This window comes from Myotis lucifugus, unplaced genomic scaffold (genome assembly GCF_000147115.1).
Source record: "Myotis lucifugus unplaced genomic scaffold, Myoluc2.0 scaffold_373, whole genome shotgun sequence".
NCBI lineage: Eukaryota > Metazoa > Chordata > Mammalia > Chiroptera > Vespertilionidae > Myotis > Myotis lucifugus.
Genome location: NW_005871421.1, coordinates 816,258 through 841,436, shown reverse-complemented (window position 1 = coordinate 841,436; position 25,179 = coordinate 816,258). Strand labels below are relative to the sequence as shown.

The 25,179-nt window shown below is 42.1% G+C and overlaps 3 protein-coding genes across 14 annotated transcripts in view; 1 reads left to right on the top strand and 2 right to left on the bottom strand.

The window, feature by feature from the left end:
• The window catches only part of RBM4B (RNA binding motif protein 4B), a 10,988-nt gene extending 7,198 nt beyond the window's left edge, over nucleotides 1–3,790 (top strand). For 2 of the 7 annotated variants that reach the window (XM_006101614.3, XM_023765053.1), the window contains exons 3-4: nucleotides 41–687; nucleotides 2,292–3,790. In XM_006101614.3, the coding sequence (XP_006101676.1) occupies nucleotides 41–678 (638 nt within the window). In that variant the 3' untranslated portion in view covers nucleotides 679–687; nucleotides 2,292–3,790. Of the gene's footprint in view, nucleotides 1–40; nucleotides 688–2,276 lie in introns of those variants that run through there. The other 5 variants (XR_002832338.1, XR_002832337.1, XM_023765052.1 and 2 more) reach the window with 5 other exon arrangements.
• A 3,766-nt stretch (nucleotides 3,791–7,556) lies between these two features.
• LOC102441663 (RNA-binding protein 4) lies at nucleotides 7,557–21,547 on the bottom strand. 6 transcript variants are annotated; one of them, XR_002832336.1, is made up of 4 exons: nucleotides 21,415–21,547; nucleotides 20,061–20,483; nucleotides 11,880–11,978; nucleotides 7,753–7,843 (listed from the first exon to the last, which is right to left on the bottom strand). XR_002832336.1 is itself a non-coding variant. In XM_023765050.1 (4 exons), the coding sequence occupies exons 2-3, from the start codon at nucleotides 20,470–20,472 to the stop codon at nucleotides 15,690–15,692; spliced, it is 1,149 nt and encodes a 382-aa protein (XP_023620818.1). In that variant the 5' UTR covers nucleotides 20,473–20,483; nucleotides 21,415–21,547; the 3' UTR covers nucleotides 11,560–11,978; nucleotides 15,682–15,689. The 6 variants fall into 6 exon arrangements, 5 of the variants coding, with proteins under 5 accessions (XP_014322470.1, XP_023620818.1, XP_023620819.1 ...); XM_023765050.1 differs by lacking the exon at nucleotides 7,753–7,843 and adding an exon at nucleotides 15,682–16,426 and having other exon boundaries at nucleotides 11,560–11,978; XM_006101619.3 differs by lacking the exons at nucleotides 7,753–7,843; nucleotides 11,880–11,978 and adding exons at nucleotides 13,049–13,484; nucleotides 15,682–16,426.
• Nucleotides 21,477–25,179, bottom strand: part of RBM14 (RNA binding motif protein 14) — a 16,952-nt gene continuing 13,249 nt past the window's right edge. Inside the window, exon 2 of the mRNA XM_014466980.2 lies at nucleotides 21,477–21,607. Within this exon, the coding sequence (XP_014322466.1) occupies nucleotides 21,591–21,607 (17 nt within the window). The 3' untranslated portion in view covers nucleotides 21,477–21,590. The remainder of the gene's footprint in view (nucleotides 21,608–25,179) is intronic.

Below are 25,179 nucleotides of genomic sequence, written 5' to 3'. Positions count from 1 at the left end.
CTGAGTGAGTTATAATAAATCTTATATCTATTTTCTCAAGGCAAAAGAATGCACGTGCAATTGTCTACAAGCCGCCTTCGGACTGCCCCTGGGATGGGAGACCAGAGTGGCTGCTATCGGTGTGGGAAGGAGGGGCACTGGTCTAAAGAGTGCCCAGTAGATCGTACGGGTCGCGTAGCAGACTTTACTGAGCAGTATAATGAACAATACGGAGCCGTGCGCACGCCTTACACCATGGGCTATGGGGAATCCATGTATTACAACGATGCATATGGAGCACTCGACTACTATAAGCGTTACCGGGTTCGCTCTTATGAGGCAGTGGCAGCAGCAGCAGCAGCTTCTGCATACAACTACGCAGAACAGACCATGTCCCATCTGCCTCAAGTCCAGAACACAGCTGTGACCAGTCACCTCAACTCTTCTGTTGATCCGTACGACAGACACCTGTTGCCGAACTCAGGTGCTGCTGCTGCCACCACTTCCTCCTATTATGGAAGGGACAGGAGCCCCATTCGTCGTGCTGCAGCTGTGCTCCCCACAGTTGGAGAGGGCTACGGTTATGGGCCAGACAGTGAGCTGTCTCAGGCTTCAGCAGCTGCACGGAATTCTCTGTATGACATGGCCCGGTATGAACGGGAGCAGTATGTGGACCGAGCGCGGTATTCAGCCTTTTAAAAACTGGAGGTGAGAGTGGGGTAGGTGTGGTTAAAAGATCCCATTTAGTTCCCTTGAAAGAGACCCATGCTGTAGAGGGGAAGCTAAAGCCACCTGTTTGCTGTCAGGACATTAGTATCCAAAAAGTATAAATTACTTGTTAGAAGAAACTGAGTTTGTTAGTGAGAATGCTGTTATTTAATTAAGTGTAAGCTAATCTGGGTTACAGAAACATAGTTAAGAGAGCTAACATTTGTTAAGTGCCCTCTGTATATATCATATCATTTCACCTACACAGTAAGCCTTTAAGATATGTTCTGTTATACAGAGAAGGGAGCTAAGCCTCAGGCTAAGTACTTTGCCTGAAGTCATCTGGTAACTGAGAAGTAGAGCCAGAATTCAAACTCAGGCCTGGCTGATTCCTAAACCCATTATCTTTCCACTAAAGTCACTGTGGTATAAGCTGAAGAGTACAGGTTCAGGAGTTAATAATGCATGTCACAGTGAGAATTTTAACTACACCTTTATAGACTTCCAATTGGCTAATAAAAATACTACTTGGGTTATTAACCTTTATCAGAGGAACCTCTTCTAATATATAGCTATAAGCCAAATAAAGTTTATAAAATTTTAGGTGTTTAGTTATAAGACACTTGCTTGAAATCAGAGTGTTTTGATGCCACTGTCCCATGAAGTCCCTTATTAGTAATCTGGAGCAGCAGTCGCCAACCTTTTGGACCTACAGACCACTGGTTGGCGACCGCTGATCTGGAGCATCTCATTGTACATGGGCACCGTAAGCTGTATCTCTGCATAGTCAGTGATACTTTCATGTTCAGCCTGATGCTTCCCTTTTTTCCCAGCAAGTTTTGTATGGTTTGGTTTGGTTTGGTTTGGTTTGAGAGGAACATTTAAGGAACTAGATAAACAGGGTAATTTTTGATGTATATAAAATCCCACTGGTGACCCTGGGGATTTAATTTTTCCTACTTCAGAAAATGTATGCAAAGATGTTAGAAGGGCAAGAGTAATTAGATTGATAAGTCTCTTCAAGTAGAAAGGGTATCATGACAACTTTCTATTCTGGTTTTCCTTGTACCTTGAAATTGAGAATCACTTGAATGGGAGGCCTAGTAGCAAAGTTAAACTTAGTTACCACTGAGTTTCCAGGGTTCCTAACTTATCCCTTGGGTACATGTTTTGTCATGTAGAAGAAAACAAAGCAGTAGGAACTGCCCTTTTTCATAGTGAGAAGCAAATTTGGCATGAACTTATGGCAAGTGATACCCTTATGACCATGAGACCATGACAAGACTGGGATCTCCTGAGACCACTGGGCAGTACTGTGTTCATGTGCATGAAGTTGATAACCTTACAACTTGTGTAGTTTGCCATTACTTTTTACTTTTAATACAGCTGAATCTGCCATGAAATGGGATATGCCTCTAAAATAAGGTGGTATTATCTGTCAGATAACTTCTTTCTCTTGAATGTTTCAAAGTTAAATATTAAGTTAGTATATGTGATCTTTAAAGGATATTGCCTAGTTATTTTAAAGTGAATTTTGAGTTCAAGCAGTGGTTGTTCAACTAACCTCTTTTTAACGATGACTTTTAAAGAAACTTACCTTCCAGGTGTGAACCTCAAATGGACTGAATAACCCTGAGTTGGTTGCAGTCCCAGGAGCCTGATGGTAATGAGGCTGCCAGGATGAAATACTCCAGAACTGTTGGGGATCCAATTTCGGGTCTCACTCTAGCAGAACTGATTCAACAACGTCACAGCTTTTGAAGTCCATTGGCACAGATCAAGACCAAGATTTGGCCCTTTGTCTGTAATAAGTAGAGGAGCTTGGTGTGAGTTAACTTTTTTTCCCCCCAGCCATTGGTGTCTGGAGCTTCCATCATCAATAGAAGAATTAGAGAATTTTAGGATTTCTTCTTTTGATTTGATAAGGGAGATGTGGTCAATTAGGGGAACTACTAGAATTATGGTTCTAAATCTGACTGACCTGTAGGTAATGTTGGAGGTTAAATAAACACTCCTTGATACCCTTTGTGATTGTTCCTTTTGAAAACTTAACTGTGAAAGATTAAGATGAAACAAATTTAGAATAAATAGAGCAGTTGGCCATATTTGAGATCTTAGCATCTTCTGCTTTTCCTGGACCCAAAAATTAAATTACAGTCTTTGATGTCTGTATGCCCTTTGGTATAGTAAGAATAGCCGTGTATTACAGAAGTTGTCTTGCCTAAAAAATGGGTAAGAACATGAGAAATATGTATTTATCATCAACACAGCAGTCTTCCAAATAGATTGCTTCTAGTTCTATTATAGCTATAAGTAGATTCCTATATATAGTCATAAGAGTCCTGGGTAATTACATGGGGTAGATTTGATACAGTCTGACTTGGTTTTGTTTTGTTCTTTGTTCTTTTCCCCCTGGAATACAGGACAGGACCAGGGCCCTTGTACTCGGAGCCAAGCTGCTCTCCAGGCATTGTATAAGCCTCTTGTGTTGTGCTCTCTTTCAGGTAGGATAATTGTGGACTGAACCCTCGGGCTGCGGTCATATATGAGAACTTGCTTCACGCGGTCCCCTTTGCCGGGATGTTTCCATTGCTTCATGTTTCAGTAAACAAAGGAGTTTGTGACCAACTATGTTTTCTTTCTTAATTTAATTCTTCTAAGTTGACTTTTCTTTCCTCCTAATATGAGGGTCTGTAGCCTTTCATTCTATTCCTTATATTCTCAGCCTTTGAGCAGCACTAGGTAAGGATTATGCTGGCATCCCCTTTTTCCAATACAGTGGAACCCCTCTTATCTTGGTTTCCATAGGAGTTGAATCCTTCCTCCTGTCTACCTGAAACATCTCCTTAGCCTTTAAAATGACCATTTAGTGGCAAGCAACCTTTTCCTCTTCTGTTAGCTCTGGATTTAACATTGAAGCTAATCCTCTGAAATTGCTAGGACCACTGGGGTGGGGTTGGGGGGTGTTTTGTTTGTTGTTTTGTTTTTTTTTATGTCTGACATGTGATCGTGGTACAGCATTTGCTGAAATTTAGCCTTGTTTTGCTCCACTCCTCCCATTTTTTAAAAATATTTTGACAAATAAACGTTTCTAACACTTAAATATCTTTTTGTGTTTGTGTGAATGTTATTTACAACAATTATCTTCTGATTCTTTCTCAGTTGTGCTCCAACTACAAAATTCAAATGAATTCAAATTTAGATTGTAGAAGTATTTAGTGAAGTATTGTAGCCTCAGCAGAGGATGGAGAGAAGTTAGCTAACTAGCATTTTTAGACATTGTTAAATATGCTCCTCCTCTCTAAAAACCAGAGCTACACTTTCCACAAACCCAGGTCAGTAGTAACAGAAGTAAGCTGCACAGGGAGAACCCTGCATTGGGAAAAGGATGAGCCAGAGTATGACCAAGGACCTTTCAGGTTGATTTCATTTGACTTCAGAGTGTATGTTTGTTTAAATTCACTTACAAACTATTTTAAGAGTTCTCTTCCCATGGTGTTAATATTCTGCTAGGATTAAACTTTAGCTAAAATGAATAAGATAGTTGTGATAGGTCAAAAGAAGAGAAATGTCCTAATATTTTGAGCAGAAAAATGAGGATATTGACTGACAGTGACAATATTCTGCAATGAAATGTGTCCTCTAGATCTTTTTACAAAAAGATTTATAGACATTTTTATTACCATTACTTAGATCCCCATAAATAAACTTAATGACAGATTCAACCCTACTTAAGCTTTATTGTATCCTATATGGATGTTGACATGTAAATTCTCACTGCCCTGCCCTGGCTGCTGTGGCTTAGTTGGTTGGGCACCTTCCTATGCACCAAAAGATTGCTGGTTCAATTCCTGATCAGGACATGAGCATGGGTAATGGGCTGGTTCCCCAGGTGGGAACATGCAGGAGGCAACCAATTAATGTTCCACTCTGGCATCAATGTTTCTCATTACCTGTGATTATAATTATATAGCATTTCCCCCACATATTTTATCCTTACTTAAAATAATCCTGACATAGGTGAAACAAAATTTTCCCCTGCTTTTTGGGGGTAGGATACAACAATCTAGAGAGGTTAACCTGTCAGTGCATATACTCCAATTAGTAGTGAAGTACACAAAGAATTAAGCAGAGATACTGGAATTTCCTTGTGATTGACCTACAACATACCCTGCAAAGCAAATAAATATATACAGGTTTGCTGGCCTCACCAAAATCTCCGGTTCTCCTCTGTGCTAACTTAACAGTGGATTCTGCAAAAACAGTGCTACATCAACTGTCCAGTAAGACATTGGGTAATGTTGGAAGTGTTTTATATCTGTGAGGTCCAATTTGTAGATACCAATTTGTAGTATTTAAAATGTGGCTTGAGAAACTGAGCTTTAAACTTTTTTGACAATTAGCCACATGTGGTATTGACGACTTAAAATGTGGCTAATGAAGCTGAGAAGTTGATAATGTCTTAACAATTTTTAAATCTTACAATTAACCGAATGTGGCTAGTGGCTACTGTATTGGACAGCAGTTTAGATCAGCAGTCACCAACTGGTGGTCCTCGGACCACTGGTTGTCCATGAGGTCTGAAAGGTTGGTGACCGCTGGTTTAGATAGAATAGGTTCCTTATATGAGGAAAATAGCCTTGATGAATCATAAATTCTTTTTCCCTTAGAAAATCCTTTCATTCCTAGAATAGGTAACACTGGGAAAAGGGTTAGCTTTTATCCAATGTAAGACTGCTGAGTAGGAACAAATGTGTTAATTTCTAAACCCCAGTTCTTACATGAAAAATTGCATGTTGTGAGTACATTGACCATTTCAGAGTCCACTGAGGCCCCTCACACTAAAAGCTCCTGAATTAATTTGAATTCCTACTATGAGCCAGGATTTGGGTGGTGAACAAGACATATGGTTCCTAGTAGAAAAGCAAACCCTAATTACATCTGATAAATGCTAGGTAGGGACAAGGACAGGGTACTGTGAAAACAATAGTGACTATCTGTGCAGGGAGATGGAGGAGAGCTATCAACAGATCCCATCTCCCCCTTTCCATTTCTTGCCCAGCTGTGGGACCTAGAGACAAACATGCTCGAGCTCTGCATTTAGGATCACCAAATCTCTAAGAGCCCTGCTAGGTTATTAAACAGTTCCACCACCTGATTGCTGAAGACTACACGATGGGGCAAGACTCCAGCCCTAACAGCAGCCACCCACAAATCCTACCCCACGACCTGGTCCTATGCTGGCAGTGTTTCTGGAATGACTATTGACAGTGTACTAAGCCTGAATGGATAAGGCAGAGGATAATATATTACCAAGAAGAGCACACCATTCAATGGCAGCTTCCATATATACATCATCAAATGCCTGTTTTGTGTTAGGCACTGGAGCAATTAATTTCTGACCCCTAAGGAAAGTATCCTATATAAAAGGCTAATATGCAAATTGACCAAATGGCAGAACGATCGGTTGCTATGACACTTCACTGACCACCAGGGGGCAGAAGCTCAATGCAAGAGCTGCCCCCTGGTGGTCAGTGTGCTGCCCCTGTGGGAGTGCCACTCAGCCAGAAGCCAGGCTCACGGCTAGCGAGCACAGCGGCGGTGGCAGGAGCCTCTCCTGCCTCCATGGCAGCACTAAGGATGTCTGTCTGCTGGCTTAGGCCCGCTGCTCCCCTATGGTGGGAATCAGGCCTAAGCCATCAGTCGGACATCCCCCAAGGGGTCCTGGACTGTGAGAGGGCGCAAGCCAGGCTGAGGGATGTTGTGCACTGGGCCTCTAGTTAGCTAATAAAAAAGCAAAAAAATAAAATTGAGAAAACTACTACAAAGCAGACAAACTGGGTGTAGTGGTGGGGGAAATGGAAAAGAGCATCTTCTTACAGATTATCAGAAAGGGCCCTCTGATGCTTGATCCTGAAGCTAAGAAGGATAAATTAGCCCTAAAGTGATCTAGTAGAAGGTTCTCCCAGGTTGAAAGGCATTGAAGCAGGAGTTTGAGAATCTGAAAGGAGGGTTAGTATGGTTAGAAGTGGTTAAGGACCTGATATGACACAAGTGTGGGGTAGAGACCACATTATGACCAAGATAGGGAATTGGCTTTTTAAGTACAATAGGGTATGGTATGTATTACTGAAAGGTTCTAAGTTATGGAGGTGACTATCTGATTTACAGTTAATATCATCTCAACAACGAGATTAAATTGAAGAGAGGGAAAAAAGGAAGAAGGAAATGAGATGCCAAGAGGCAGTCACTGTAGTAGTCCTACAGGATGACTGTATGGTCTTGACTATATTGTGGCAAAGACATGAACAGAAGTGGCAACATTTGATACATGCTAAAGAATGGTTGAGGGGGAATGAGAAACAAGGAAGAATCAAGGATAACTACAGGGAAGCACCTACATAGATGGTAATACCATTTAAACAAATGGAGAAATTATTTTGGAGTGGGGAGAGATTCAGGAGTTTTATTCCAGACAACAGGTTTGAGATATATTAAGACAACCCAGGAAAATCTCAAGTACGGCAGATCCTCATTCAAAGTTGTTTTAACATTAAAGAGAATGCTGTAAGAACTTAACTATTTACTATCAGCACATGATAAAACTGGTTTCATTATAAACTATCAATTACATTAAGTGAGGACTTACTATAGGTCTTTGGATCTGTGAACTTTGGAGAGGTTTGGGACAAGAATGTAAATTTGAGCTTTCCCCATCCATATCAGCATTAACCAATAAAAATATACTGTGAGCCTCAAATGCAAGCCACATATGTAATTTGAAAAGCTCTAATAGCCAATTTAGCAAAGTAAAAAGAAACAGGTAAAATTAACTATGCTTTTTAATAATGTATTTTATTTGACTATTTCCAAAACATCATTTCAACATATAATCATTTTAAAAATGAGTATTTTACATTCTTTTTCATACTATGTTCTTCAAATCCCTTAGGTATTTTACACTCATAGCACAGTATGTGGCTATGACTATCATGTTGGGCAGCACTACTTCAGATGGTATACAAAGCCAAGGGATTGATAAAATAACCTAGAAGCCTTGGTACTACTGACACTTGGGACTGGCTAACTTTGTGGGGGCAGGTGAGCTTATCCTGCAGGATGTTCAGCAGCATCACTGGCCTACAATCCATAGGTCCTAGGGAAATGAAAGGAAGGGGTGGGGTGATTTGATGTGAAAATTGCAGAGATCCAGTTTCTAGCACATAAAAAAACCTAACCAATGTCTGTAACATTATATAAGAGGTCTTCACTGTCACTTCTTATATAATCAAGTTTTTCTCTTCTCTTTTGACCCTTTCCTCTTGACAACCAGTAGCATTTACTGATGACCACTGTTCTCAAAGAGAAACTCTAAATAAATACCTGTCTGGACAGATCAGGGGGTTTCCAAATTAGAAGGAACCATGGGCCCTAACCTGTTTAGCTCAGTGGATAGAGTGTCAGCCTGTGGACTCAAGGGTCCCAGGTTCGATTCCAGTCAAGGGCACGTACCTTAGTTGTGGGCACATCCCCAGTAAGGGAGTGTGCAGGAGGCAGCTGATCGATGTTTCTCTCTCATCGATGTTTCTAACTCTATCCCTCTCCCTTTCTCTCTTTAAAAAAATCAGTAAAAACACTTTAAAAAAAAAAGGAACCGTGGGTACAGATTCAAGTATCAAGCTTTCATGGCCTCTTGGCCAGATACAGCTTGTTTAAGCAGAGAAGAAAGTTTTGGGCTGGAGACACACATTTGGAAATATTCGTAATCTAGACAGTAAAGCCAAGGGAATTGAAGATACCACCTAAAGAAGAACATGGAAAAGAGCATAGAACCAGATTCATTTTTATTGCCCCGAAAACGTGTTCAAATTTTTTTTTTCACCTTAAAAACTCAAACCTACTGTTGGATAATCTGGAGAGGATTAGCTGGTGCAAATGCTAAGGGAGGAGAGGCCTGGCGTGTCTTCAATAGATCTACAAAAAGTCCGTCCAGTATAGTATGGCTGAAGCTTAGCGAGCAAAGGAGAGTAGAATAAATTCATAGAGCTAAGAGGAGGCGGCAGATCACAAAGGGCTTTAAATAAAGGCTTGTCCATAGACTCTGATCTTTAGTCTAAATGAAAAACCTAGGGGTAAGGGGGGGCAGGGGGGAGCGAGATAGGAGAAGGTAAAGAGGGAATAAATGGTGATCAAAGACTTGACTTGGGGTTGTGAACACAATATAAAATATATATATATTGCCTTATGGGATTGTACCCCTGAAAACTGTATAGTTTCATTAACCAATGTCACCCTGACAAATTCAATTTTTTAAAATTGATTTCAGAGAGGAAGGGAGAGAGAGAGCGAGCTAGAAACATCAATGATGAGAATCACTGACTGACTGCATCCTGCACAACCCACTCTGGAATTGAGCCAGCAACCAGGGCATGTACCCTCACAGGGAATCGAACTGTGACCTCCAGGTTCATAGGTCAATACTCAACCACGACGACCAGAAGTTCCGTTTTATACAAGTGGTGTTTGAAATATCAGACACCCAAGCAAAATATCAAATGGGAAGTAGGATATGAGACTGGAGTTTGGGAGATGTGAACTGGTGATATAAATTGGGAATTTTTGTATACAGAATGGCATGTGAATCCACAGGATCACCAGAGACCAAAATCTAAAACATAGAGCGTCCAATATCAAGAGGTCAGAGAGGAATCAGCAGAGAAAATTGAGAAGGTAGGAAAACCAAGAGGATCGTGTCCTGGAAGTCAAATGAATTAAGTGTTAAGGAACATAGTAATCACCTATGTCAAGATACTAATACCAAAGATATAAACAGGTAGATGAAGACTAAGAATTGACCAGGGACTGAGGGGGTTATGTGCAAAGCAGCACAGGTGACAAAAATGTTCTATATCCTGACTGGGGTGATGGTTACACAATCAAAATATGTCAAATTACATTCTTAAAAATTGTGTGATTTATGAAAAATGACAATAAAGCCATTTTTTAAAAAGTACATCACACCCTAACCGTTTTGGCTCAATGGATAGAGCGTTGGCCTTCGGACTGAAGGGTCCCAGGTTCGATTCCAGTCAAGGGCATGTACCTTGGCTGCGGGCACATCCCCAGTGGGGGTGTCAGGGAGGCAGCTGGTCGATGTTTCTTGCTCATCGATGTTTCTAACTCTCTATCCCTCTCCCTTCCTCTCTAAAAAATCAATAAAATATATTTTTAAAAAAAGCACATCACATAATACTCCTCTGGTTAAAAACAATGCAAGGCTATTTCACTCAGAATAAAGGCCAAAAAAGCCCTAGATCAGTGGTCGACAAACCTTTTGAGCTCAGCGAGTCAGCATTTTGAAAAACCCTAACTTATCTCTGATGCCATGTCACATATAGAAATTTTTTGATATTTGCAACCATAGTAAAACAAAGATTTATATTTTTGATATTTTATATATTTAAATGCCATTTAACAAAGAAAAATCAACCAAAAAAATGAGTTCGCGTGTCACCTCCGACACGCGTGTCATAGGTTCACCATCACTGCCCTAGATGATCACTGTTTAACTATCCAACCTGCTCTTCTACTACTCTCTCCTCATCACTCCACTCTTGCCCCTGGTGTCCTATCAGAATAGGTCACCTACAATCTGGAACCTTGGGGCCCTTGCTAAAACTGTTCTATCTGGAATTCTAGAAGTCGATTTGGCTCTCATCTCATTCAAGTCTGCTCAAACCTCTATTTCTCAATGAGGCTTGGCCACCCTATTTATTACAGTAATCTGCACACCTATATATTGCTCTAGCTCTCCCAATCCTATCTCCCTTCCTCTAAAATAAGTAACAACTTTTTAAAAACCCAGAGAAACCACCACAATATAATGAGCAAGATCTTTGAAGTTTATAAAAACAAAACCTGACCATATTACTTAGCAACATGAAATCACTAGCAATGTTTCTGCGGATTGGCAGGGTTGTATAAGTCAGATTAAAGAAGGTTGAATAGAAAATGGAAGGCAATAATTGGAAACAGAAACCAGAGAAAAAGCTTTTGAGTTTTGCTACAAAAAGGAGTGAAGAAATGGCCCAGTCTGCTGCTCCTTTGAGCACCCAACATGTCTGACCTGCCCAGAGTCCAGTTTGTCGCCCACGCTTCGCTGCAGCAGCCTCTCACCAACACCCACGTTGACACCTAACTGACCTTCCACCTTACTCACTGTCTTTTCATCTCTACATATGGCCTCCTCTGCCCACAGCTGCAGCTCCCCCAAGGGGCCCACAGTCGCACTGTGCAGCAGGGCAATATTCAAGATGGTCCTGCCAGGGTGTGCCATCATTGTCCGAGGATAGCCTCATGGTGGGCCGCCTCCTGAGAGAACAACCTTAGCAACATTCGAGCTGGAAACCTTGCCCACCAACTGGCTGCACCACAACCAGATGCAAAAAAATATGCCTGATGCCCTGGCTGGTTTGGCTCAATGGATAGTGTCAGCCTGTGAACTGAAGAGTCCCGGGTCCAATTCTGGTCAGGGGCACATGCCTGAGTTTCAGGCTTGACCCCCAGTGTGGGGCGTGCTGGAGACAGCCAATCAATGATTCTCTCTCATCATTGATGTTTCTACCTGTGAAATCAATAAAAAAAAATATTTTTTTAAAAAGTAAGCTCTAGAACAGTAGGCATCCAGAGCACTTTACACCTTATACCAGGGGTCCTCAAACTGCGGCCAGCGGGCCACATGCGGCCCGCCAAAAACATTTATCCGGCCCGCCGGGTGTTTTTGCCGCCGCTGCCTGTTGCTTAGCAGCCGACTAGTTTTTTTTTAACTATAGTCCGGCCCTCCAACGGTCTGAGGGACAGTGAACTGGCCCCCTGTTTAAAAGTTTGAGGACCCCTGCCTTATACAGTGTCACACTATTTGTTGAATCAATGAATACTGTTAGTCTCCATCTTTTAAAACTTGCTAATCCCACCCATAAGACCAAGGAGTATATCAATAAAAGTTTAGATTTGTGACAGGTCTGTATTTTAAGAGAAAAAGGGAACAAAGCGACACAACCCTCCAAAGTGGTGGAAAACCAACCCAACTAGGTTAAGATAAAAAGACAAATACAAGCAAAGTACCCAGCTTAGATATTAGTCATAATCTTAGTCATTGACCACTTCCGACCCATAGGAGTAACTATTCCCACCTCCAATCCTCTTCACTCCAACAGTTTTCCTGGAACTGTTGTCTTAATCATTTCACCTCTCATCAAAAACAGCTTCCAGCTTCAGCAATTATTTGTATCCTGAGGGTAGAATAGAAGATTTTAACTAACAGAAAAATGCATTAGACACATGGATCACCTATCACAAAGTTTCACATAGAGCAAATATTCAATAAATTACAAGTTATATTAATATAGAGGTATTCCCATCTAGGCCATCTATGAACTAGAAAGAATCAGTCAGGGTAGAAGCATTTAGTAAAAAAAATCCTGAAAAATCACCCAACTAAAAACAGCTTTTTCTTATTTCCCTTCACCATAACCACTTTTCCTAAAAGCATAATGCTTAGAAAACAGTAGGTGCTATTTGTGGAACGATTCTGGGAAATGCCCTAATTAGATACTGCCCTACTAAATGTTAAAACTGGAGCAAGAAAGTATAGACAAAAATAAAATCTGGAAGACAGTCTGTTTTCCTAGGAGCACAGAACTAAGAAGTGGCTCTTCCCTGCACTCACCAATCCATCCTATTGTTAAATAATCTAAAACTCAATGCGAGGTCCTTTTTCTATGCCAATCATTCTAAAGGCTGTAAGTACAAGTAATGAGGTATTAGTGAGATTTTTGTCAGCTATACAAATAGATGGTGAAAGGTATTAAAAAGTGTTACTTACTGGCCTAGAAGTAGTAGAATGCTGTTGAAGCCATAATTCCCCCCCCCCCCGCCCCCCCAATGACATAAAACGTGAATGTTCCCTCAAAACTGTCCTTTTCTTAAGACATCTTCCTTGGAAATAAGTCCAACTAAATGTATTGATTGGGAAGTTGGAATGGTAACAGTAAGGGGTGGGAGATGACTATTTCTCAAGCAGGAAAAAACCTACATCTCAAAACTACTAGTAAGCAATTAGTTTTACAATTTCAAAGGTGGACCAATGAAAGGAAGTCTTTACTGGAATAAGACTGCCTGCCTGGGTTCTTCTGTATTAACCCTTTTACCTTTGGCACTGTTAAGTCTATCTACAATAAAGAAAATAAACAGTGATGTCCTCCCAGAGCTGAATGTCAAACTACATCCTCCTCTCTCTTTTCCAGGGACAAATAACTCAGACAAAAGGCCAAACAAGAACTCTCTCAAAGCACACATATTCCTAAGTTGAAAAACCATTTATTTCACTGGAAAGAAAAAAAAAGTGATCCAACTCTTTGTGTCCACCTGCCACAAGCCTTTGGGCCAAAGACTCAGAAGCAGTGACACTCTCACCAGGGTCATTCCCAAATCCAACACCCACTGGAAACAGGAGGTGAGGAGATGGCATAGCCCCACCAGTTTCTGCACACAACGGGGCCTGCTAGGAACAGAACATGAATGGGAAGCTACAGAAGTACTGAAGGACAGGAAGAACAGGAAGATGGGCAGGAAAAAGGAAAAGAAGAGGTGGTCTGAACTTAGCAAGGTAAATTAAGGTCCACGATTCCTGAGGGACTGAACGCACAGAGCCGAGAACTTCCCGGAGACGGGGTACCATGAAGGGCGTATTCTCATGCACAACCGCAGCTTGGAATTTCAGCCCACACACATCCCACCTGAAAGAGAGCACAATACACGGGCTTTATAGCAAAGCTCAAAAAGCCTTTCCCACTTAAAACCTCAAAGAACATCTCTACAAAGTCTGGTACATGACTTTGGTAAGTTTACTTACTTGTACCCATCTACAATATCACAATACTCTATAAAAGTGAAAAAAGCTTGAAGGCCAGAGAATAACTAGGAAGGTCAAGCAATCCCAGACTGGGGCTTTTCTTTAAATTAAATTGTAAATTTTCTTTCATGAAAGTAGGCAAAGAATTGCATTTCCATTGATGTTAACGTTAGCATTCCTCAGAGAAGGTTAATTCCATGTCACAAACTGTATGTAGAAGGCAGGAAAAAGGGAAAGGTTTCAATTAGCTCTCTGGGGTAAAAAGTCAAAAGTATGTTTGAATCTGGGAGTTACTGCCAAGGTCCAAGTTAAAAACCATTCAAAATTGAGGCAAAAGCAGCATCAATTCAACAAGCTGTAAGACCTGAGGGCATCCCACTCTGCTTAGTGAAGAAACTAAAAGAGTGTACTAGAGGGCATATGTAAACTACACGTCAACCTAAGAGTGATTTCCTATCTAATAACCCTAGGCAAGTTACATACCTTCTGCCCAATGTCTGGGGCACACTGGGGAATACTCAGAACAAAAAGGGCATTATAAATCACCCTTTAATACAACAGCAATCTCAAACACCTAGAGCCCAAGCTGGCAAGCATCACAATATTCTCAAGTAAAGCCAAATGGATCATGGAGCTCAAAATGTGTAGGTATAGGAAAAAGCCAGAGGACTCAAGGTAAAGCTGGTTGTTCAAGAGGATTAAATGCCCATAACTAGTGGAAAGATGAAGGGAGTGATTTACTTAAGGCAGCGATTTTCAGCTCATGGCACACATAAACTAATTACTAAAATTCTGTGGCACACCAAAAAATGTATTTTTTGTCCATCTGGAAAAAAAATAAAGGTATAATTTTGATTCATTCACCTTGGACAGCTATCATTGTGCTGGCTGTTATCATTTTTTATTTTATTTGACAATCTAAAGCAGCGGTTGCCAACCTTTCGGACCTCATGGACCACCTGTGGTCCGTGGACCACCCAATTGGCGACTGCTGTTCCAAAAGTTTCCTTAAACCAGCGGTCGCCAACCTTCTGGACCTTATAGACTACTAGTGGTCTTTTCCCTTAGATCACAGGTTGGCTACCGCTGATTTAAGGGAAAAGAGGTCAGTGCCACTGATTAAATAGTCAGGTATTACATGTTTTAAGAAGTCTTGAGCTTATGTATTGAAAATCGCTGGCTTAAAAAGTAAAGCTCCCAACCCTGGAGAATAAAATTAACAGGTATGCACACATATTATCTATCTTTAAGAAGTGGAGAGATGTCAAATCTAACCCTGTGGGGGCAGTTTGTAGAACAAAGTAAACAGGTTATTACAGGATAGATTCTAAGATAAAGCAATGGACTGGGTGCACTATACAGGAAATGAATCTTGAGCTGCATGGAGAAGTAGGTTTGAGTATATGCCCCAGATTCCTTATTGAACTCAATTTTATAAATTAAAGATACTTTTCTCCTCTCTGCCCCAACTTAACATCAAATAAGGTTTTTTATAAAGCTCATAGTGGGTGAACTGTTCAGGAAGGTCAGAAATATGCTGCTTCAAGATTATGATGATGCCATTTGGGTAGTCTTCATAGTAACTGGGACTTGAGCAGTGATGACCAGTTAACTATACAGTTACTGATTTTATCACTGCAGGTCATATCAGACCTTTCACACAGTACAAAGCAGAACAGGAAACTTGCAGACCTTAGTAATGTCACATACCTAGGAATTTCAACAAAGACGCTGAAAAAAAAACAACACACCTGAGTCTAAATATCTGGGTCTCAATTTCAATTCATTTATAGCACATAGGTGTGACCCAAGATTCATCACACCATTCTTTGTTTTACCAGACACAGATAGAATCAGATTAACTCCCACTACCAGGATCCCTGGAAAAATAGCCGTGAGTGGTAAGGGTGTTTACATTATTTCAGAAAGTTAACTAGTTAGGACTTTTTCCTAACCTCTGTACCATGCTAGTAACCTTACCTTAACCCTGCAAAAGCAAGCAAGCAGAGCAGCCTAACTGGAGCCTTTAGGCTGTAGGAGGTTCGGCAAAACCAGAACAGGTGACACCCCACCGCTCTCACCTCAAGCTTTAAAAGGCTGAATACCGCGCCCGATCTGCATACTGCGCCCGATCTGCATACTGCGACCGATCTGCGTACTGCGCCCGATCTGCATACTGCTCCCGCTCATACCGGGCCATGTTGTACAGGGAATTCCGCGCGGCTGCTGAAGCTTGGGACAACTGATTGTCATGCCCGTAACCGTAGCCCTCTCCAACAGTGGGGACTGGGGCTGTAGCGCGACGCAGGGGGCTCCGATCCCGCCCGTAATATGAAGAGGAAGCTGCAGTAACAGCAGCAGCGGCTGCTGCAGCAGCAGCAGCTGTAGCAGCAGCTCCTGAGGTCGGCAACAGGTGTCTATCGTAGGGATCGAGAGAGGTGGAGGTGAGGTGATTGGCCATGGCTGTGTTCTGGACTTGTGGCAGCTGGGACAAGGTCTGCTCTGCGTAATTATACGCGGAGGCAGCTGCAGCCGCCACTGCCTCATAGGACCGGGCAGCACGGCAGCGCTTGTAGTAGGCATCGAGCGCTCCGTATGCGTTGTTGTAATACAATGAATCCCCATAGCTCATGGTGTAAGGTGTACGCACTGCTCCATATTGCTCATTATATTGCTCGGTAAAGTCTGCCACTCGGCCCGAACGATCTATCGGACACTCTTTGGACCAGTGCCCCTCTTTCCCGCACCGATAGCAGCCGCTCTGGTCTCCCATCCCGGGCGCAGTCCTAAGCCGGCTGGTGGACAACTGCACGTGCATTCGTTTGCCTTGAAGAAACAGACGCAAGAAGGGTTGCTATCACTCTTAGTCATAGCCCCAGCCCCTACCCCCGACACTGGTCATAGCAATGGCTTTACCTAGACAATGCTAATGCAGAACTCAATGCCAGGTTTTTTTATAAAGTCCAATAAATAAATTTAGTATAGTGACCTGATTTCAGACAAAGATTAGATGAAGAAATGTTTCCACTCTAACACCTAACACTAGTGTAATGCTTAAGAAAGAAACCACTCTTGCACAAAAACAAGTATCTCATTCAATACCAAGTAACTGTGCACAAAAACTACTCTGAACAGTAGACCAATGAATGTCAAAAGAAACCACAAGATTGCTCAGCAAGATTCTGGAACTTCCATCTTTACTATCAAAGGCTCTGATTTCATTAAGCAAAGGAATGCAAAGACTAGTCCCCCCAGACTTCCGCCCCATTCCAAAATCAGAGAGAATAAAATAACACTCTAAAGCTACCCCTAACAGAGAGTGATCCAGACTTGATCACTGAGTGGCTGAGTGTGATAGGCAATTTTCAGACTTTTGGGAAAAACACTCATGAACTGGGGGAAGAGGAGTGAAATACAAGTTGAAGGACTGCCCACTCATTAACTGGGTCCTTTAAATTACTGGTTCTGCTATTCATCCTAACAAGGATACTTGACAATCTGACAACTAACTTTGATGACCCCTAGTGGAATCAAAGGAAACAGGGCAGGGAGTTCACAAGTTGCCTGAATTTTTTTCAAGATTATGAAAAATATGGAAGGGAGGATGAGAAAAGTGAATAACCAGTAATATTAGTGGATCAAACTGTTCATTTTAGCAAGGCTAAAGTACTTTTTCCCCTTAAACTAGGGATCTGAGATTCTAAGAATATGTATTTATTACTATTTTTTTGCCAAAAACTACAATTTGCATTCTGGAAATGCAAAATATCACTTCTGAAAACCTAACCAAAAAGAAAAAAACAACACTTTTCTGGAAAAGTTTAAATTTAAAAAAAAAAGTTTAACTTTTAAACTTTTTCATAGAAGCAGTTACCACCTAACATGATCTACCAATTTAATGGTAAGCAGAAGTCCAGCAAGAACTTTCTAATGCAACTGGCTGTGATGCACCCAAACATGCAGATGTCAAAGAAGTGAATGGTCAGAACAAGGGAAGAGTCAACAGGTCATCTGTTCATCTAACATTACAGAAAGTAGTAAATACACAATTTCATCTGCAAAATAAAATTAGGTTCTGGGAGGCTAGAAAACGGAAAAGAGGTGGAAGGACCAAAATACTAAAAAAGCCCTGGTTTACACATTGGTAAGTAAAGGTTGCAGGTTAAGAGTTAAGATATGCAATTAAATACATAAGTGCTTTAAAGTGCTAACCTGTGTCCCTCTGGCATTTGCCCACAGGACCACTTTGGCATCTAACAAAATCATAAGAAATAGGTGTAACCAAGGAACCAACCAAATACATCCAAGATATAAAAGATTATTAAATGTCCTGAGATAAGCTAGTTTTTAAAATATCTATATTTTTATATGACAAATAAATACAGTTCACCCTTTAACAAAATGGGTTTGAACTGCGTGGGCCCCCTTATGTCCACATAATTCAAAACTGGTATTGTCTCAAGAGCCAACTGTATTTTCAACTGAGGATGGGAATCCACTTATGCAGAAGGCCAACTGAAATTATACTAGGATTTTCGACTGTGGAGTGGGCAAGCTATATATCCAACATTGAGAAACTGAAATGGGAAAGGACCACTAATATATAATGCTATTCTACATAAAACTCTACGAGGCAGCATTAAGGAGAATAGCTAATAGTAAGAAAAATAGGACAAGAATAACTAAGTATAGGTAGCAGAGAGCCTAGAGTTCAAAGGCTAAAGGATTTGTCCTGAATTAATCCACTGTACCTCCTTACACATAATTGCTACAAGCAGACACCACCACCACCTCTTCTATGACTGCACTTAAGTATAAAAAAAGTGTCCAAAAACTAGGTATCAGACCACAAACCCTCCACAAGAGCAGCATTTTCTCCTAATTAAGTGGTTGACACAAAATAATTCTCAACTTAACAATTAAAAAGGAAAACAAACTAAACTCTAGAGACCTGTGACATTTCTCCTTAATAATTAATGCACAGCAACACCTATGATTACTTGGGGGAATGATGATCAGACCTCCAGCTCTAAGAAAGGTCCAATTTGAGGGAAATAAACAGCAAAGATAGCAGCAATTATTCTTAAAAAGAGAAGTTCTCAGGAAAAGCAGCAGCCACTACCTGGTTTGGACAAAAAGGTTGGAATGTAGGTTAAAAGTGTAGCAAGGAGTTGTGGGAATAACCCAATAATTTGGAAGCAGTTACAATCAAAGGGAAAGGGCTCTTTTTGCCATTGGGGACCCAAAGGGGGTGAAAGAAGAGTTAACAACTCACCATGATTACCACCCCCTTCATGATTGCCTTTTAGCACAGAAGCTTAGATCTTAAACCATGAAGACACCTTCCAAATAAAGTGACAGTCCACAGCATAACTCATACTGCCCTCCAGGCATACTAAACAATCCATCTAGTCAAGGCTTCAAGGTAACACCCATTTAAGTACTCTATTCATGAAGGACTTTAGAAGCCCACGCCCCCGCCCCCAACCAGTGAAAAAAACATTGCCATTACTGCCTCCCCCATATCTCAATACATCCTCCTCAGAAATCCTGAAATTAGCCTTTTAATTGTAGAGTGGCCTCATCTTCAAAAGAGAAAATCTTGGTAAGAGCACCAGGAGTAACCGTAGCCCTTTAAAGACACCTGAAGGGTCCTGGGTTTGATTCCGGTCAAGGGCACATGCCTGGGTTGCGGGCTTGTGTGCTCGGTCCCGTGTGGGTGTGCAGGAGGCAGCCAATCAATGATTCTCTCTCATCATTGATGTTTCTATTTCTATCTCTCTCTGAAATCAATAAAAATATATATTTAAAAAAAGACACCAATTATCTAAAAACTAATTATCTTTACTGAAAAATTATGAATTGGTGTGAGGTGGAGTTTAACAGGGATTCTACTCTTAAATGTGTTGCTTAAGCAGCTTTTGCCAGGTTCTTTGAATAAAAAATGATGCATGATTCTGATACAGGATACCTTGCTTTATCACACTTTCAAAGATTTTTTTTTCCAAGTTGAAAACTCTCCACCACAAAAAGACTGCGACTCTCTTTGACTCCCTTTGTTGCGATACTGGCTTTATTGCAGTGGTCTGGAACTGAGCCTGCAATATCTCCAAGGTATGCCTGTGCTGTGCTCTGCTACTCCCCTCCCCCCACCCCAAAGACATCACTGGGCAAATCTTCAGAGGAAAGTACTGCAGCACTAATAGCAACAACAACAACAAAAAAAGCCTTAGGGGCTCCAAACTAAAGCCAAGTGGTTTTTTTCTCCCAGAGTCTTATTTGCCTAAGGTAAAGCCTCTAAATCCCAAGCATTCTCCATTTTAGGTTCATCACCCACACTTAATCTTGACCATCAGCCAGCCACCAGCTCTATTTCTACCCCAAACCCCTCCCTTGACTTATCCAACCTATTTCTGCACACAGCCTGTGTTCAGCCCTCTTCCCAAAGAGGGTGGTTCACCTTGAAACTCTGTGTTGTCGAGGCCCCTGATGGCCTCGACCGCATCCTCTGCCCGCTCCATGTGTACGAAGGCATAATCTTTCACGATGTCACACTCGATGACTGGACCGTACTCCTCAAACTTGGCCCGAAGCTCTTTGTTGGTACAAGTGGGACTGATGTTGCCCACATGTAACTTTGTGGAGGTTTTGCTCTTATTCTTGCTGGCTTCCACATTGATGTTCACCCCGTGCAGCTTGTAGTGGTGCAGGTTGCGGATGGCATCTTCTGCCGCCGTCTTGTCCTCTATGTGCACGAAGCCGTAGTTCTTAATGATGTCACATTCCAGCACCTTCCCGTACTGCTCGAAGAGTGTGCGGATCTCCTGCTCTGTGGCCTCCCGGGGCAGGTTTCCGATGAACAGCTTCACCATCTCGACACTGCCTGGATGAGAAGAACAATTTTAACAAGACCTCCACACCCATCTGAAAAAAGAATACTGTCATCTTCTTTCACTCTAACAAATGTTTCCAAACAGGGTTCCCTCTCTCACAAAACCACCTCCAAACGACAACAAAGGGAAGTGGGAATAAGGAGGCCCCCTACAGTACCGGCTACAGACCAATTAAGAATGAGACGAGTGTAATAGAGGGGCCCTAATACACAAAGGATTTGATAAGAAATAGTTTCAAACAGGAATGGAAATGAAAGCCTAAGTGCAGCGCTACGGGAACTGGGCTTTTCTATCCGTGATAAGGATAGTCAGAAAACAAAGGCCTAACTACTGGCTGGCTGGACTGACTGCCTGAAATTATGAACTGGCTCTTCCTCTCATAACCGAGTAACCACCATTTCCGGAATAGTGGGCCTTAGAATAGCGGGGTTTTAGAGTTTCCTCTGGAAGGAGTGACCGGGCTGACTAGGGCCAGAAGCGAGGGGGTGAGAAAAGTACGGGAAGCGCTGGAGTGCGTTCGGAACGCCTCCCCGGGCTCCTGCAGAACCGAGAAATGCGTGGCCAGAAAAAGGGGAGCTCCATACTCCTGAGCCCGACACCAATGTGTCAGGGCCAGAAAAATTCTCGAACCGGGCTTGCTATCCCCAAGTCTACGGGAAGCGCGGTTACCGCGGTGGAAACCTCGAGGCAAGAAGCCTAACCAAGTCGGATACACCGCAGGGTGGGAGAGAGCAAGGTATTCTCGAGGGAGGTCGTGGGGGGAAGGGACGCTCTACGCTTACCGCGAAATGCCGAGCACCGAAATCGGCTGTTACCGGTGCGGAGGCCACGACCCCACTAGGATACTCCTGAAGCCCAAGGGAGTGAGAGAAGATTTAACAGAGCAAAATAAGGGCAGTGGAGGGAGTCGGAGTCTCTCACCCGCACGGGAATCAGCAGGAACTCTTCCTCGCGGCGCCGATGCTTCTGACAAAACGCTAAAATGGCGGCAGTCGCAGCAGTGACTCTGGGTAGAAAGGGGGAGGTATCTACCACCGATTGGCCACTCAGTAAAGTAAAAGGCAGGCGTTCGCGCAGATCCTCTTCCTGATTGGTTGTTATGAACGCCAATTACCTGAGAGGCCGGGAAGAGGTGGAAACGTCAGTAACGCCAAGTTCTTAGGCGAAAGCCAATGAGCACCAACCTCGCGCAGCAGAAGTCACTGATTGGGTAAGGGTTGGCTTGCGGGAGGAACTACGAACGTGGGGTATGCCCGCGGGGCTCGACCCGCCATTAGGTGAGCGAGTCAGGGCCCAGGTGTGGCGGTCTTTAGCTGCAGGGCGCCAACTCTGTGAAGCTTCATTTCGCCACTTCCTCGTGCACACCCTCACAGTATTCCGCGCTCTATTTTGCCTTCTACTCCAAATTTCTCCCTCTAACCTCCCAAAACACCCCTTGCAGCCCCGATGTTGCAGACCAGACCTTTATGCAGACCCAAAAGTCGGTAATAACGAAGCGTTTCACTTTTAAGAAATCAACCTCCTCCTTTGACCAAGATCCATCCTGTTGCCCTGGAGTCCCCGAGCTCCCCTAAATTAAAACTATGTTCATAGGTGGTAATAAAAGGAACTCTAAACGGTTAATGGACGCAAGTAATTTGGGGTTGGGGCTGCATTACTCAGGAAACGCTGAGAAGTCAGGAAGTTCCCCGAGGAACTAGCCTCCTGGAGTCCAAGATGAAGCAGCAGCTTCTGTGTGTGTGGCCATGGAAATTGAGAAAACACCCCACCCTGCCCTGAGAAAAAAATGGAGCAGCAAAGTTTTTTTATTTTATTTTATTGGGTGCCGTCAGCCAGAGCTGTAAGTTTAAAATCCTGGAATGGACCTTAGAGAGAAGAGCCTAATCACAACCAGCTACAAACAAAATACAATCAAAACATTCTCCAGAGGGTCCAGTTCCCTTATCACATTTTCTTTCTCGTCCTCTGGCTTCTTCACATAACCCCATATTCATTGAGCAAGCAATGACCCCTTTGCAAGGCAGTTTTTAAAGAGGGAGTTAATAAAAGAGGAATGACAAATACTAGGTGGAAGAACTTAAAACATGATAAAATCAGTGAATTGTTTAGGAGAAAAGGGATCATCAGGAGTGAAAATGACAACAGAACATACTACGATCCAAAGCAGTCCCTCCAAAAAGTGGTGGGGTCATAAAGAGAAAGGCAAAGCAAGGTTTTGGAAATGGGTTTTAAAACCTGACATAAGCCCTGCCGGTGTGGTTGAGCGTCGATTCCCACCCAGTGAGGGCACGTGCCCAAGTTGCAGGCTTGATCCCTGGTGGGGATCATGCAGGAGGCAGCAGATCAATGATTGTCATCATTGATGTTTTTTTCTCTCTCTCCTCTCCTCTCCGAAATTATATATATATAAAACAAAACCCCTGACATGACTCCAAAATCAAATGGTGGAAAACTGGACAATAACTTATTCTAGAGTGGGAAAAGGTAAACCCCAAACTGCAACATTTACACATGTGGTGGTCACTAATATTGGTCCATTTTCATTGTGGACTGCGATGCTGATATTGAGTAAAGGCCGTATGATCAGTGATGAAGAAAAGCAACTCCATATTGGTCAGCTGCATGTGTGCCCACATTTTGGAGGGGCCAGCATCAGGAGGTGGTTACAAATCATCTGGACAGGGAAATACATCTGGTAAAAAAAATCCTCTCAGCACCTTTCAGTTTGATCTTCCAAAATATTTGTATCCCAACTGCCCTGGACATAAACTTCCTTCCAAAAATACCAAAGCATATATGAAATCAACTCTATGAAAGTAGTAATCTCTCCAAGCCCACAGGAGACTAGGAATATATTCTCAGGATCTCAATTTAAGCCGGTTTGTAGACCACTGCTCAATCCCATTTCCCAAACCAATTACTTGATTTACCTTCTGAAAGGTCTCTAGGTTGTTATGTTTCCTTTTCCAAGTTCTCCAACTGAGTAAACCACATTAAATCATCCCCCTACTTTTTAAAACCCATTGCAATTTGAAAACTTTCAAACTCACCCTACCCAATCTGGTTCTTGCCAGAATATCCCAATTTCTTTAAACACACACACACACACACACACACACACACACACACACTCCTCACTACCACTCCCAACTATGTTACAGAACACTTGCCTTTTGTCCCCACTTCAGACTGTAATGTTCTTTCTCCAGGGTCTTCACTTTCCACCCCTCTAAAGACATTTCCCTACTCCAACCCTATCTTGGCACTCTATCCCATGAATCCATATTTTTCCAAATACTTCAAATCCACTTAAAATCCTACTTGTTTATTCATCTTCTGCCTTCCTCTCACCTGTCTCAAGCAAATACTTGTTCTACAAAGACAGGACCTATTCTTATTCCCTATGTCCAGTGTTAGAATTGCATCTGACACATGGTGGGCACTCAAATTTGTTGACTAAATTAACAAATGAATGAATGAATGCGTGTTAACTTCTTGATAACCAAAACAAATGACTGGATTTCCAGTTAATATCAGCTTAAGATGGATACTTATTTCTAAAAACAAGCAGGTGCACCCTAGCTGGTTTGGCTCAGTGGATAGAACATCAGACTGTGAACTGAAGAGTCCCGCGTTCGATTCCGGTCAAGGGCACATGCCCAGGTTGTGGGCTCAATCCCCAGTAGGGGAGCGTTCAGCAGGCAGCAGATCAATGATTTTCTCTCATCATTGATGTTTCTATCTCTCCCTTCTTCCCTTCCTCTCTGAAATCAATAAAAATATTTTTAAAAAATAAATAAAAAACAAACAGGTGCCCCAAAGCCAGGAGGTAACCTTTGCTACAGCTTTTCATCACCAGGATTATCAGCTTGACAAATGCTGCAAAATGAAGCTTTAGATAGGAAAATTTATAGCTTGAGTGTTTCCATAATGATCATTTAACCAATTGTATTTTACCAAGTACTAAAGGAGCTTAATGTTTGTACCTTAAAAACGATTAAAGGATTTCTATTTTTATTTTTTCCATTAAAGTTTTAAGTAAAGACATCTAGTCCAAATCCTCTACCATACCACCTCAACTATAGAAAATGGGATTGAATGGGATGTTTTAAAAGTACCTTGTCTAAAACATGTAGATGCCATTTTACTTATTTTTAATTTGCTGACCAGATTACTAAACCCCTAAAAAGTAAACTGACTTGTCCAAAGTCATCTAGAAAGCTGATGCCCTGTTAGAGTTAAGCATAATTGTATGTTCTGGCTGCAAATCTTGATGGAATGAAAGAACCTGGAGCCTGGACTCTTAAAGGGAAAATGAGGGACAAATCCAAATTTAGGGAGAGAAACACTGGTGGTGTCAGTTAAAAACCACTCAAATATGAGTAAGCAACCTGGGTTAATTTCATACCCTTAGGGGTGAATATAGTTTATACACCTAATAAATAGCTGGCTCCTAGTCCAGAAATGAGTTACTGGTCCAATAAGGGCTCAAATTAAAAACCAGTATTCTTCAGGGAGGTTCAGAGGGAGCTCCAATCCCACTCCCAGCTACATGCTCTTAGCCTCCCCTTAATGTATTCGCAAGCCCATTACCTTTCCTCTCCATATCCAGAGAATCTGTTCCCAAGACAATGAACACTGTTGCCCGAGAATGGAAGTGGCCCAATCTGGTGTGGTCTAGTGACC

Bases quoted from the DNA above. Each gene is read 5' to 3' on its own strand.
- LOC102441663 (XM_023765050.1), bottom strand. From the start codon at position 20,472: ATGGTGAAGCTGTTCATCGGAAACCTGCCCCGGGAGGCCACAGAGCAG. The intron at 16,427-20,060 runs GTGAACCACCCT...TGTTTCTTCAAG, and splicing joins CGACAACACAGAGTTTCAAG to GCAAACGAATGCACGTGCAG.